Below are 14,729 nucleotides of genomic sequence, written 5' to 3' on the forward strand. Positions count from 1 at the left end.
ATCCCACAGACTGTGATCATTTTAGGTGAACATTTCTAGAATTTTTTCCCTGTATCTATTTTCAACAGTATTCCATAAACATACACTCCTCAGTCTAGTGCTAAAATATCTTTATTTCTAAATTAGCTTAATGTATTAAGTAATAGTTTCAGTCAGCTCATTCACTGAACACTATGGAGGAAACACTCCCTAATGTTTCACAGTAAGCATAAAAAAAATTTTTTATAAATTCGTTGGTAATATCATCAAAGCAGCATGTAACTAGGCAAAAGCCATGTTCAGTACACGACTTGAACGTGCTATTCTGAAGTCAAAGCCTAATGCTGGGCCCAAGCAACAAGCTTAGGATTTCTTCGATAGAAGAGCAACATAATACTTTCAGTACCATGCCAGGAGTCGCTGCACTTTGAATACCAATTGGTTCTAGGAACAGAGCCAGAGACTGAGACAGGCAAAGCAAAAGAGCTAACAAACTATTCCTTCTCATTCAGGGATGGAAACATGCAATTTCAAACCTGAAGAGGGCAAGGAAAGGGTAGAGTTTCCCAACGCATCAAACATACACAATGTGGCTCCCTAGAGAGGGAACAGAAGCCTTGGACAGCAAGTCATACTGGAGGCCTGTTTTAACAGTCAATGTGCAAACTGACTATGCTGATCTCAATAAACCTCTTGAGCAAGTAGCACCCTTCTTTTGGTACAGTTCCTTTTTGTGGGAAGAAAATTGGAACCATGTCCAGAGCACAGCCTCTTTTCCTCATAGAACAGCATTTGGAATTACTACAAGAAGGAAAACTAAACTGCATCTCAGGGTATGTTAATTTCTGTCAAGGCTGTACAGCAATGCCAGGGATGAAAGCAATGTATTGGCAATGCAAAGCCACCTCCTTCCCTAATCTTCAGATCTATAAGGAAGGACAATCAGCTCATCCTAACATTCAGGTCCTCATTTCTGCATCTTTTTTTTATAACAGTTTTTAGAAAGTTCTTAATATTATAGGGGGAAAAGTGTATTACCAATTGTGGAAGCAATGCTGTCATATAAATAGCTAATAAACATCTTGGTAGAGAAGTTTAATGTTGCATTCATTGCCTCTATAATGGTAAAGAGTTTAGCATTGTGTTTTTTAATTAAAAACAAACCAATGCAATTTGACAAAGCCCATAATTTTAGCTCTGCAAGGACAGTACTGTCTATTTAGGAAACAGTCAATACTTAGTCAAAGGGTATCCGAAATTAATTCAATGTTAAGAGAAGCAGTAAATCTACTACTGGAAAACAATCAAGAGCTCAGCAATGCGTTCAGAATGCTAGCAGTCTTGAACTGTATTAGCTATGCTCTACACTTAACTGAACAGGCAAGAACATAACACAGCAAGACAAATACTGTGCCAAAATCTCCCTTTCACAGTGTCAGCAATGCAGGGAGACCATGATACCTAAGGATGGCTGCTAAGCATGGCACTGCTAGCTGTAAATAACATCCTTTTTCAAATTTGATAGCTACCTGCGGTATTTCATTCAGCTTCCCAGTGAATGCTTTTTCAAGTTATAGCCTATATCTGCTCTTCCCTAAAACAGAAACCCACAGTTCTTCTCACTGGATTTCCAAATTAGAGCACTCCATCTTTGCTGCCCAGATTTACCTCCAGCAAACACAGGTGGATTTGGTCAATGTTAAAAGAGCAGTCACTTCTCAGAGCAGCAATCAGGTCTGGAGTGTTCGTTACTAAACCAGGATTTTTAATGTTAACCAAAGCTCCACAGAAGTCCCAGGAACTCAAATAGTAAAATAGAGCACTGCAACGACCTCGTCAATGATCATTCTTGCCTATTTTTGAGACTTTACAATGGAAAGGTGGGGTGGCAGTTAGCAGACCAGAAATCAAGTGAAACTTATATAATCCTGATCCCATTCTTGGAACCCCTGAGATCAAGTTTTGACAGCTTGCATCCAAAAACAAGCATATAACGTGGCACAGCATAAGAATTTCCAAGGATGCACCATCTTCAATAGTCAAAAAAGGAACTTCTTGGACAAGAGACTGTTCTCCTGAAAGATGAACAAGAGCAATCTTTTAGGTAAATTAAAAGTTTGGAGATGACTAAGAGAACACAGAATGATAGAAAATTGCCAAGGAGGACAAAAAATAAATCTGTAAATATAGAGTTGTATCTGCTTTGAATAAAATAAAAAGCAAACAATAAAAAAAACCAATGCAAGTAAACTGACTGCAAGGTGCTTTCAATCAGCATGATCTCATTCAGATCGGACTATGTCAAAATAATCACATCTGTGAAAATTACGTCTAAACAAAGCTACTAAATATCACTACTTACTAAAGTTGTATCACAACTTACGCATCAAAACAAATCAGATGTCTTAAAGCACTATAAGGTTTGTTAAAATGGAACATGTCCAATAGAAAACAAGTAAAATTAGTTGTTTTACTAAAAACTTCTTCCTTAGCTCAGTTCAGATCTAGGTTCCATCAGGCCACGAGTAAGGTGTTTTACCTCCAAATGTGACATAAAAATCAAGCCTGATCACACTTTAATTTTAAAAAGTAACCAAGAAAGTCTGTCTCCAATTATTATTTGTTCCCATTTGTGGGACTTAGGTACTTAGGCCTATGTTCTTTGGAAGAGCTTTGCTAACCAATGGTGTTTCTCACTTAGAGGAGGTTGGAGCCAAACATCACTCTGAGTAATTACAAGTATTTGCCAAGTTCAAATTCTTTCTGCAGCTTCACTTTTTCTTTCTGTTAAACAAGGTGTTTTTCTGGAGGAGTGGTTATTGCATTCAGCTCCATACATAGCCTCAGTTTGTTTTGCAGCTGAAATCCCAATAGATAACATATATACAATGGTAATATCACAGCCCAGACCCCACAGCCAGTATAAAGAACAACACGGACTTAGTGGGAGTCATACCATAAAATATATGCTGAAGATCTGACCTGCAATGATGGCTTTTTTTTAACCCAAAGCATCAAAAACAAGGTTTCTGGGAGTCAGTAACACTTGATTTCATTTAGTCAGGTCTGTTCTGTTGTGCGTGGTTGCAAGAGATCTATTAATGCTCCTCTCTCCTAGTGTTTTGAGGATAAAGCCAGCCTTACATCAGTAACAAAGAGCCTCAAGGCAGAATATAGTAATGGACAAGTACTCTTATAATTCCTATTTTTAAATAATAATAATTCCTGTTTTTAAAAAAAAACAAAAAACCAAAAAAAACCCCCCCAAAAAACCCCAAACCAACCCCCACAATTCTGGTATAATTTTAGCAAAAGCAACCACTGCTAAAAATAGAGGCTGTTTTTATCCCCCCCCCCCCCACCTTAAAGGTCTAAGCACTGCAACTAACAGCTCAGAACAATTTTTTCAGCTCTTTTTTTAAGTGCTTATTTTTATACCAAGTAATATTTACTGCAGTCTTAATACTTCAGCCAAATTTAGCAAGAAGTTATAAATTAATCCCATAAAAACAAGTGCAGTATGCTTTTAATTTCCAGAAAATTCTCTTCTGTAGCTGTATTCCAAAATGATACTAAGCTTTTTACAAAACCACTAGCATAAGGATTTTAAATATAATGAAATTGACAGGAACTAAGGAAAGCCAAAGCACGCAAATTCTAAAAAGCCAGGTTTATCCAGTTGTTCAAGACATAATTAACCTTTTGTGTACTTTGTCTACAAAGATAACTTAATGGTGGTCTTTCTGAAAATATTGTTAAAAGAAGCATCTCCTTAGTAGGTCACACATCTGAACACAAACGCAATTATCAAAACATGACCTATTTTTGAAAAGCAAAGAGTAGAACACACTTTAAATGAGATTACAGCATTAAACCTGGATAGAAAAAGAACAAAATGGCAAATTGGAAATATTGTGCCCTGGCTATATAACATTCTGCAGTGGCAAATAATAATTTGAAAATTGTTTCCCCTCTTTAACCATCTCACAACATTCTGGTTGTTGCTGGGCAGGAAATATATCATTATGATTTTCAATATAGAGATTCACTGCAGTAATCAAATGCAAATACAACGTCCCACTAGTTCTACAAAAATTACGTTCTGTAATGCTAGATCACTTCTTCAGAAGAAAAAAAGAAAAACTGAGAACCTCTGACTTGCTACAAAATTAATGTTTACTTCCATTCGTAAGGCCATCACATAACATGATGCCTTGTGCACCCATCTGATCTAATCTCATTTATAAAATCCACTTGTATATATTCTCTACCAGTTCCTGATGTAGAGAACAACATTTTAAATTGCTCTGCAAAGACCCTTCAGAAAAATGTTAGATCCATCCTATAAATACATCTACAGTTGGCATAACCTGTTCAAAAACGCCTCAAATATGTACATAGTGGGAATACATCACGTGACTGAAAAATAAAAGCTACTTATATAATATGCATGTCCAAACATACAGGATATGAAAATTGACCAGTAACATTGGAAGTGTTACCTCAGTATTATTTTCCAATCCTGTAAAAAAAGCCTTTAAAAAAATTAACTGGGAGATGGCCAAATATCATGTAACCATTAAAGAACCTTCTAGTGACTGTTTTGTTTAGCATTTTAAAGCAGAAATGGCAAAATGGGGGGAGGGAAGGAGTAAAGAGTGAGGGGAGAAGGGGGGAAAAAGAGGGGAAGAAGAAGGAGGGGAGAGAGACACTAACAAAAGTTTTGTTAAAATATCGGGCAAGGGCTATGTTCAAATTCTTTCTCTTTCCCAACCTGCAGCATGTCTAATTGCTGTTACTACATCCCCTCGCAAACCTTCCTATCTAGGTACTTCAGTGACCTAAAGTCTCAAACATTAATTCCACTTACTCACATCTCATGCTTCTTTCTTGAGAAAGAGACTAGAGATCAATGAATGAAAGCACTCATACTGGTTTCCTAAACTTCAAGTAATTCACTGTTAGCATAATGATCCACTGTAAACCTTTTAGATAACACTGAAAATTTGCTTACATGTTCAGTAGTTAAAGACTCTCACAGGAACCTTAATGAAGACAATCAAAAATTTTTCTTAAAGTCTATTCAACTCTGAAGCAAAGCAAAGCATCACATCACTGTGTATATTTTCCATGCATTCAGTGCAGAATGCTGAATCCAAATACTTCTTTAGTCTTTAGGAATTTTCTCACTTAAAAATTTAATCAAATTAAAAAAAACTATTTCCTGCTCACAGGAAGTTCTTAAAACCAGCCGCACCTATTTAAACATTGATAGCAGCTCAGAAAGTATTTCCAGTAACTTCAGTCCAAGAAAGTCTGAAAAATTATTACTTACAACTAAGGAAGCCACCCAAAAATCTTACGAAGTAACTAAATGGAACAACTTGTTGCCTTTTGCTCAGCATTCCAATAAAAGGACAAATGCCACCATGAAATACAGTATCAGCTGCATGAAATTAATGATCTATTCACTCTAGATATTTTACTGATTTTATTTATTTAAAGAGCCTTAAGAACCTGCTTCACTTCAAAGACTTTAATTCAAGGACACAAGTATCTCCATGAAGTACCTAATCAAAGACTCATTCTTCAGTAGTCTGTCATTTACCTGCAAAAACTTACTGGTTTCCACTAATAACATTCTGCCAAACCAAGATCTGACCCAATGTTATTAAGGATGTACATCTAAAAACATTCTCTGAGAAGCAATTTATTCCTCAGAGTTTTGTGCCAAAATTTCAAGTAACAAAATATGTTGCATATATAAATCAAACGTATAAAATTGCTTCAAATTTGGTGCACTTGACTTCTTTTTTTGACAAAGCGTATCAGCAATGCCCTGCTGAAAAACAATTATATTAAAACTGATCAGCTGAGATGCAGAAACATAATGAGTCGATGGTGAATTCATAATGCAAAATTTACAGAGAAATTACTACCCTTAAAAACTGGTACAATTCAATTAAAATCCCAAATTATTAACAGGTTTTACTACACCAAAACAAGTGCATATTAAACAAAATTTTAGCTGGTCTTAGTAGCTAACTTGCTATCAACAGCTGACACTTAACGTGTTTCTAAAATGTATTAAAGACTGTATTAATTATACCAACCACAAGAATTCAACAGTAAAAATTAAATTCTAAAGTACTTGGATGTCACCGAACAATCCATCCTTTATGAAAACAGCAGGGCAAATCACCTATATTTCAGCTGAGATTTAGCTTTCTCTAGCATTCTAAAAAAAAAAAAGTCCAATTCAATTAGGAACATTTTAAAAGAAGTAAGGCACTGCGATTCACATTCAACAATATAAATAGTTGTGGATATTCTACTACCTGTCAAGAATTAAACATGCACATTTATGTCATTCCTCTGATCTAACCCTTCTCAGGTTACAGTTAAAATAACATTGTTCAAGGGAGAGGTTACATACCCATTTCATTTATAGTTGCTCTTGCTTTTGAGACAAAAGAACTAACTTCACTTGAGTGCATTTTTGCTCTTTCTTTAAGGTCAGCACCTGTAAGTGACATTTCACATACATGTTAGCAAGCCATATACACTACCGTAAATACATTTTCAAAAGTAAAATATTCCTGTATTCCAAAAAAAATTTAAGTCTACTTTGAAACAAGGGCAGTTCAAACTGGTGACATTCATTTCCCACAGATTTCAAGGAAAACATGGACTGTTTATCAAGGAAAAACAGAAACAAAACTAAAAAAACCCAAACAACAACAACAACAAAAAAATCAAATTAACCACCACCAGTTTTTCACTAAGTATATTCTTCCCAGTGACATTTCTTCTTCCCATATTAGTTTATGAACAACAGTATTTATGCTAATATTTCACCTGACATACACTTTTATTTTCCCAACTGTGTCACAAAGTCTGATAAATATGTGCTTTTCATATTGTGCTCTTGTTATTCTTTTATTGGTAGATCATAAAATACCTAGGGTGCATGTGTTTACATTAACAGACTAGATTTATGTAAATAAAAAATTCTAGAGTGGGCCTAGTACTGTATTTCAACTCACTTTACTGAAATGTATTTTTGAATGTGAAATACCGCATTTGTTGCTGTTCCACAAAAAGCTAAAATTTTAATTTTTTAATCTATTTCTTCACGTTTAAAAAGCACACTGGAACTAGAGATGGTTACAAAAATGTGTTTTTAAAAATTCACCAATATACAAACCCAACATTTTCTCTCATGAATGTGTAAAGAAAAAGAAACAGACAGTAATAATAGCGAAATACAGAGTAAGACAGGAAGTCCATCTTTCTTATAGAAGAAGAATACATGAAAAGGACAAAACCTGCATATACACACTTATTCTCCAAAGAAGTGCAACATTCCCACTGCAACTTAGTGTGTATTTTTTCTACTTGGTACAAATAAAACTATTAAGTTAGTGTCTTGGCATATGCCTGAAAAGGCTAAAGGCATATAACCAAAGGAAAAAACAGTGTTATGTTTCTCTACCCTAAGAATCAAAATACTATCCATTCAGGAAAATGCATCAGACTCAGATGAAGTTAAGACTGTATCTTTGAATTTTAAATTAAGCAGTCATAGGCTCCCCTTTTTACCTTTCTGGACTTAACTCATGCTAGACCCTCTTGACCCTCTTCATCAAACACAGTTTTAGATGTACTTTTGTTGGCAGCATTAGTTGAAATTCACAACTCTAGTCTAGCTCCGTGAAAATCAGTATCTCAACTTGACATTTTCTGATAGACACCCAGCTACTGTTTTAAGGTAACATGCCTAACAAAGCAGCTCTGTATCTCCCTTTCTACTTCCATCATAGCAAAGCTCCTCATTTCACTAAGACTTTTGTTCTCCTTCTATGCATGTCAATATAAAAAACAATGAAGCATCAGTCCTGACTGCATTTGCATGTTTCCCACTAAATAATGTCAAGTTTAATTTACACTATCAGACAACTTGCCAAAAGCTTCCAAACAAACTTCTAGGATATGCCCCAACTGAAGGCAGTGTGACAGACCAGTTGAGCAGCAGGATAAAACAGGAATTACTGTGGTCAAGTCTACACTGCAGCAAAATTACAGTTGCTACTTTAGTAATTCATAATCAATGCACACAGAAATCTTGCCAGGAACCTGAAAAGCAAACAAAATTTCCATCCATAAATCTAGATAGAACTCTAAATCATATAAAACTGCAAGCAACTTTCAAAAATGCATTTATGTATAGGGTTCTGTAGCTAAAAGGAGCATTTTAAAACTTCATGACAAAACCTGCTTTAAAAGTTGTATCAGCAAGTGTGCACATGAAAAAATATCACTCCTCTGATATCAGTTAATGTCTGGGTCTAGCTTCTACAACTCTGTCCAGACCGTTGCCTATATAAGAACAAGAAACTGCGTGCTTTATGAACAAGAAAACTGCATGGCTGTGCAATCTCACTCAAACCTTCCACACACTGAAATCCTGCTCACCGGGCGTACCCTTGAAAAGTATAAAAAAGAAAACTTCAAAAGAGAGGCACTGAACCTAAAAAATACCTCTAGTATTACTGTTAAGAAAACAGTTGGACTCAACCCCAAAAAACCCATCCCTTCTAAAACAAAAATATACAAACTGCAGACTTCTTCATTCATTTAAAATACACGTTTCCTTGAAGATTTTTACAGAAATCTATTAAATTTTCAACAAAAATTTTTGTAAGAATGGCTTAAAAGGTAGCTGAAAATTTAATCATTTTGAGTACTGTAAAAAAATTCCTAGTACAATAGCTTATCTTAGCACCCTAACCAACTTCTGTAATCTTAACATTTCCCTTTTTTAGTATTTCTCTCTCATAACTGTCAAGGAAATGGAAAAAGTTCTTTTCCTAACCCTTTCCTATTTTAGCCCTCCAAAGCATAACAATAGTAACTGAAGCTTTTTCAGAGAGAAGACTTTTAGGCAGAAACCATTCGCTGCACTCCAACAGAACACCCGCCTTGGCATCGTCTGGTTCACAAGAGATGGAACTGCCACTGACTTAATACTTTTGTTCCTGTTACAAGATTCAAACACTGATCAAAGAATTCTTGAAGAATTCCTTGACCCATATAGCAGAGAACTATTCACACGTTTCTTCGAAATGTCTTCTCAAGTCACAAGTAGGAAAGGACAAGTTTCTGAAGACAGCCATGAAGGAGAGTGCAGGTTCAACCAGAGACTTCTGCTCTCTCAGCTACTGAAATCAAAGATCCCTCCTCTCACCCCAAGTTTCCTACTTTAAAGTATCTGAAAATAGTATTTGCTCAACTGCTGAGAGCAAAAAAGTAGCTAAGCTCTTCAAACCACAAAAACTCTCACGAAATGAACCTCTGCAACTTTCCCAGGGGCCACAGCTGAAATCTGTGGCCACATTTGGCATATCTGCTTCCCCACATCCACTCACAACAGACTCCAGGGGCTGTACTGTGTGTCCGTGACTCCACACCACACTGAACACTGGGATCTCGAAGTCCTTCTACCCAAAGATGTAAGAAATGGGGAACCTGAGCTACCAGTGAGCAGAGGCAAACTAACTGTTGCAGATTTGATTGTACACTGTAATTACGTCCCCATATCCATCCGGTTTGTGCTGAAGCATGAATCATTGTTTTCTCCATATTACTCTTTCTGGCATCTCAATGCTTTGTCCCACTTAATTGAATCTCATCTACTCCAAAATGCAGCAAAAGCTCGTCAAAACCAGCTGTGGTTCTAGGACTCATGCTCCCCAATTCTCACCTCTCTGCTCCCAGCACTTTAAGAACTCCCCTTTTAAAGACTACAGAGTGTCGTTTTTCAAATTACTAGCTGTTAGTAGAGGACAAAAGAGAAGTGCAACCGTGAAAGACTACACTGACAGTGCAATCAGCCACTTCCTCCAACAGCTACATTGGGATTAAGACAAGTACTCTCCACTTGTGAATAAACTCTTCTTGAATCAACTTAATTCACAGAAGCATCACTTCCAAATTTATAAAGCAAACTGGTAGGAGAGAAGTCCTGTTGGCAAAACATCAGTACAAACAGCAGTCTTTTGGAGATCTGCTGAGCAGCAAGTACATAAACTGGTACATGCAGATCAACCCTTGAAACTACTGTGAAGAAGATGCATGCTGGTTTAAATACTACCTACACTTCTACTGAGGTTTGCCAACCCAAAAGAAAATCCATTTAATTTTCATCCATCACTTTCTTATTTCCCCCCTCCAATACTGGAAGAACATCAAAAGGTTAGTTATTTTTTACCTTACTTCCCGTAAGTATAAAAACCCTGATGTAATCAATTAACTCTCTTTGCATGTTTTTAAACATTTGGCTACTCAATGACTGTTGTATACTGTCAGTCCAGGGAGTTTTTGCAGCGCGTGCCTGACTTGCATTTCACAATGATGCCAGAGAAAATGTTTATTTGAGAAAGCCAACGGCAGTCCAGCAAGATAGGCATATTGCTATTATTTACCAGAATTTTTTTCCACCTACATGTCTATATGACAAGGATGGCTATTTAACTTAGAGAACACACCAAAAGAAACCAAGTTTTACAGTAATTACTCTGAACCCATGCCTCTTGCCATATTTGGATATTTTCACACACTTTCTAAACAGAATTTATATACTGTTGAAAAGCTAAGTGTTGTGTTTGAAAAATCTGTTCCAACATCTTTGTATAAGCCTCACTTTCCAAATACCATAAATGCCTAGAAATTTTCTTGTACAGTACTATTCTATCCTATGATTTAACACATACTTCCAAAGTACGCCACAAAAGCTGTAAACTAACAAGGCATAAAATTTAATGGTTTATACATCATGCTTAAAATTCTAACTTTATGCAATAAGTATTTTTATTAAAAAATAAGTATTTTAGAAATCTGGCACACCAAAATTAAACAGTGAAGTTATTCTAACAAGTATCAAAAGGTGCCCAAAGTGCCTTTTCTCTGAGAAGAGGAAAGGAAGTGACACATGCACAGGCATTTGACGTAAAATATTAAATTCTTACCATAGCAATGTTATTTTGAGCTTGCCCTTTGATCTTGCTAAACACAGATCAACCAATTCTGTCAGCATACCAAAAGATACTCTTTTGCATACTCCGTCCAATTCCCCTGTACCTTGTTGGCAAGAACTAGGAACACTGAAAACTGCAAAGCAGAGAGGCATCACCTTAATAATCCAATGAAACAGGTTAAGGAATTTATGAAGGAAACTTACAATGCTTTCAACTGGGAGTACAAAACATGTACTACCTCACCAATTAAAAGGTTAAGAACTGCTATGTGCCCACAGCTTATTCCCACACAAAGTAATTAAGCAGACTGTGAATTAATATCCCTCCTTCTCCACACAGAAAAACAGACACTTAACATACTGAACTAAAATACTGAGGCAAATTGCCAACTTTGACATATATTATAGATTAACTTATAACTACTACAAAAAAACCCACCCATTACAGTACATGTAGAAATCTTTCCTCAAAGGCAGAAGCGCACATCTCCTAGAGAAGCCATTGCAAGAAATCCAAGTTTAGCTGAAATCATTAGCAGAACCTCAATCAACTTTTATGAGGTTAGGAATATCCCAAAAGGGAGCTGTATATACATATTTGAGGACAACATTATAGCCAACTTAAGTTCAAACTCAGAAAGATTTACCAACAATTTTTTCTCCAAATTTCCAATAATTTCAGAAATAAACCTTTTACATCCTGAAATCTATTCAGGACAACTTACTTCCCAATTTTGAACAGAAACTGCAATACCTCATGAACAAATAAATTTATTTAGTGATAGTGTCAAGTCTACGATGAGCAAAACTGTTTAAATAGAATTAGTGTTATATATATACACCACAGTAAAAAATAAGTTACAAATATTATTCTGCTGACAGATATACACAAGCTAATATCCTTAAAAATCCTTTAAAAAAACCCACAAAAGCATAATTGAAATTTTATAATAATGTCACCATGTAGATTAATGATTTTTATTTTGCTTTCAACTACCATTTTTCTGTGTGTAAAGCTATACACTTGACAAATCACAGTACCAAAAAAAGTCAACCACTACTGAAATTTCTTGCCTGTGTGAAAGAAAAAATGTTTTATGCTTTGCAGACAAAACATGCATGCATTCCAGTAACAGTTCCATTGCACCTCTCATCCCAGCCAGACCCAGGATACTTGGATCATCAATCTCTAACATTAGAGCTACTACTGACTGTAGTCTTGATCAAAAATTAGTCCAGTCTGATCAATTAAGAACAGACAGAATGCTTCATAAACATTAACTATTCTGGACCATCTTTCAAAAAGTAACGAAAAAGATTATCACCTATTTAGTAGAATAATAGAAAAGTCTAGACTGGAAGAAATCTCTGGGGATCACCTGGTACAACCTTCTGTCAAATGCACAGCCCTAGATTAGCTCATCCAGGGTTCTTTCAAGTCTTTAATACTGCTGGCAAGGGAGATTCCACCACTTCTCTAGGAAAATCACTCATGTTCAATTCTTAATCAATCTTCTCACAATGAAGAATTTATTTCATCTGGACAGAATTCTCCTAAAGCAGCTTGTGCCCACTGCCTCTTCTTCTGTCACTGAATATACATCCTTGCAAACAGAGTACTTTCCTCCATATCTACCGGGCACAGGAAGACCAGTTAGCTCTCCTGCTTCAGCAGTCTCCAACCCTCTCATCACCTTCTGCTGGCCTACTAAGCACTGAGTAGAACAAGCACATGCCTTGATATGCTGATAGTTCTCTTCCTGATGCAGTCCAGGACGCTGTCCGCCTTCTTTACTGCCATGGTACACTGCTAGCTCATGTTAAGCTTGCTGTCCCCCAGAAGCCCCAGGTCCTTTGCAGCCAGTCAGTCCCCAGCCTGTTCTGCCACTTAAGATTTTTCCATTCCAGGTGCAGGACTTCATATCTATCTTTGTTAAACCTCATGCAATTCTTGTTGGCCCAATTTCCCAGGCTGTCAAGGTCTCTCTGAATGGTGGCTGCTCCTTCCCAAACACCTGCCTCTCCTTCCACTTTAAAGACATCTGCAAACGCAGTGAGGGTCCAATCCTACCCTTAGAATATTTACAAAGATACTGAATAGTACTACCAGACCCAGTATCAACCCTCAAGGAAGTCCATTTGTGACCAGCTGACAGTTTGACTTTAAGTCATTAACACTACAGCATCCTTTGATCTTGGTACGCGAGCCACTTTTTACGGTCTGTATGTCCAGACTGTATCTTACCAACTACAGGGATGTTAGGGCAGAACATGTCAAATGCCTTGTTAAAGTCAAGGTAGTTTGCATCCATAACCCTTCTCTCATCCACTGAGCATGTGATTTCATCACAGAAGGCAATCAGGTTAGTCAAGCTCAATTTACCTTTGGTAAATTTGAGTTGGGTTTTCCCAGCCGCTTTCTTGTCTTTCATGTGCCTGGAAACAACTTCTACAAACACTTGTTCCATAATTTCCCCAGAGGCTGAAGTGATACTGACTGGTCTGTAGTTTCCCAAATTTTCCTTTTTGCAGAGTGGTATGATATTTGCCCTTTTCCAGTCTCTTAGGTCTTCAAAGACCTTTCAAATATGATAGATGGTGGCTCTCCAGTGCACCAACTCAGATGCATCCCATTGGATCCTGTTCAGGTGTACATGTCCAACTGGTACAGATGGACCTTAAGTCAGTCCTCCTCTACTGTCAGTGGTTTAGGGTTTACTTTGTTGTTGTTTCTTGGCACAGAGACTTGGGAGCTGACCTTTCCCATGCAGACCAAGGCAAAGACAAAACGGAGTACTTCTGCCTTTTCCTGTGTCATTCATAACTAAGCTGCCAGTGGACCTACATTTGGCTTGAACTTCTGCTTTGTACTAACATACCTACAGAAGTTTTCCTTGTTAGTCTTAACACCTTTTGCTAGTTTGAGCTCCAGCTGAGCTTCTTCCATCCTAAACATATCTTGGCATACCTGAGCAGTATTTCTGAATTACTCCTTGCTAGTCTGTCCCATTTTCCAAGGGTAAGATGAATAAACACCTCCTCCAAAAATACACAATGGATATTTGAGAGATTAAAGGAAAGGAAAAAAGCTCTTTTTCAAATTTTTTTTAAGAATAAAAAGGAATATTCAAATCTAAATGTTTAAAAGATACAGAACACACCAAATAAACTTGTAATGTACTGAATACGATCCAGCGTATTCATAAATATTTTCAAGATTTTATATTCGAATTGATTCTATCAATACTAAGAACTCAGTTACTAATTCAGACATTAAGAAATGAAACAATTTCATCAAGAATCACGGTTTTTAGTTGTGAGGTATGAGATATGTGAAAGTTAAGGATAAAGAGAAAGGGAAAAAATATTACTGAAATACCTACTAAACAAAGAACTACTAGCAATTTGCTTCTGAGGATCAGCTTCTTTTGTAAGTACTACTGAAAAGAAAGATCTTACTCAGAAAGCAGTGCAATTTACTCTCTGCTTTTTCTGTTCTCTGAGATTTCATATTTTAAACTTTAAATCAAACATGTGCATGAAAGAGGTAAAATTTAAATTAAAAGATCATTTCCTCAAAGATTAATCTCTAAGAGAAAAATATTTGTTGGCAAAATATGGCTTTATATAACCCTTTTTTTGTTGTTTTCTTATTCCTTAGGGAGAGATAAAAATTTACGACTCACATTAATTTTGCCTGTGCTGTAGAGTACCT

The 14,729-nt window shown here is 36.4% G+C and overlaps 1 protein-coding gene across 1 annotated transcript in view; it reads right to left on the bottom strand.

Moving 5' to 3' along the window:
- AUH (AU RNA binding protein/enoyl-CoA hydratase) overlaps positions 1–14,729 on the bottom strand; it is a 116,925-nt gene that overhangs the window by 73,933 nt on the left and 28,263 nt on the right. The window contains exon 4 of the mRNA XM_010568748.1: positions 6,416–6,502. Coding sequence (XP_010567050.1) covers positions 6,416–6,502 — 87 coding nt within the window. The remainder of the gene's footprint in view (positions 1–6,415; positions 6,503–14,729) is intronic.

This window comes from Haliaeetus leucocephalus, unplaced genomic scaffold (assembly GCF_000737465.1).
Source record: "Haliaeetus leucocephalus isolate CR32 unplaced genomic scaffold, Haliaeetus_leucocephalus-4.0 Scaffold251, whole genome shotgun sequence".
Classification (NCBI taxonomy): Eukaryota; Metazoa; Chordata; class Aves; order Accipitriformes; family Accipitridae; genus Haliaeetus; species Haliaeetus leucocephalus.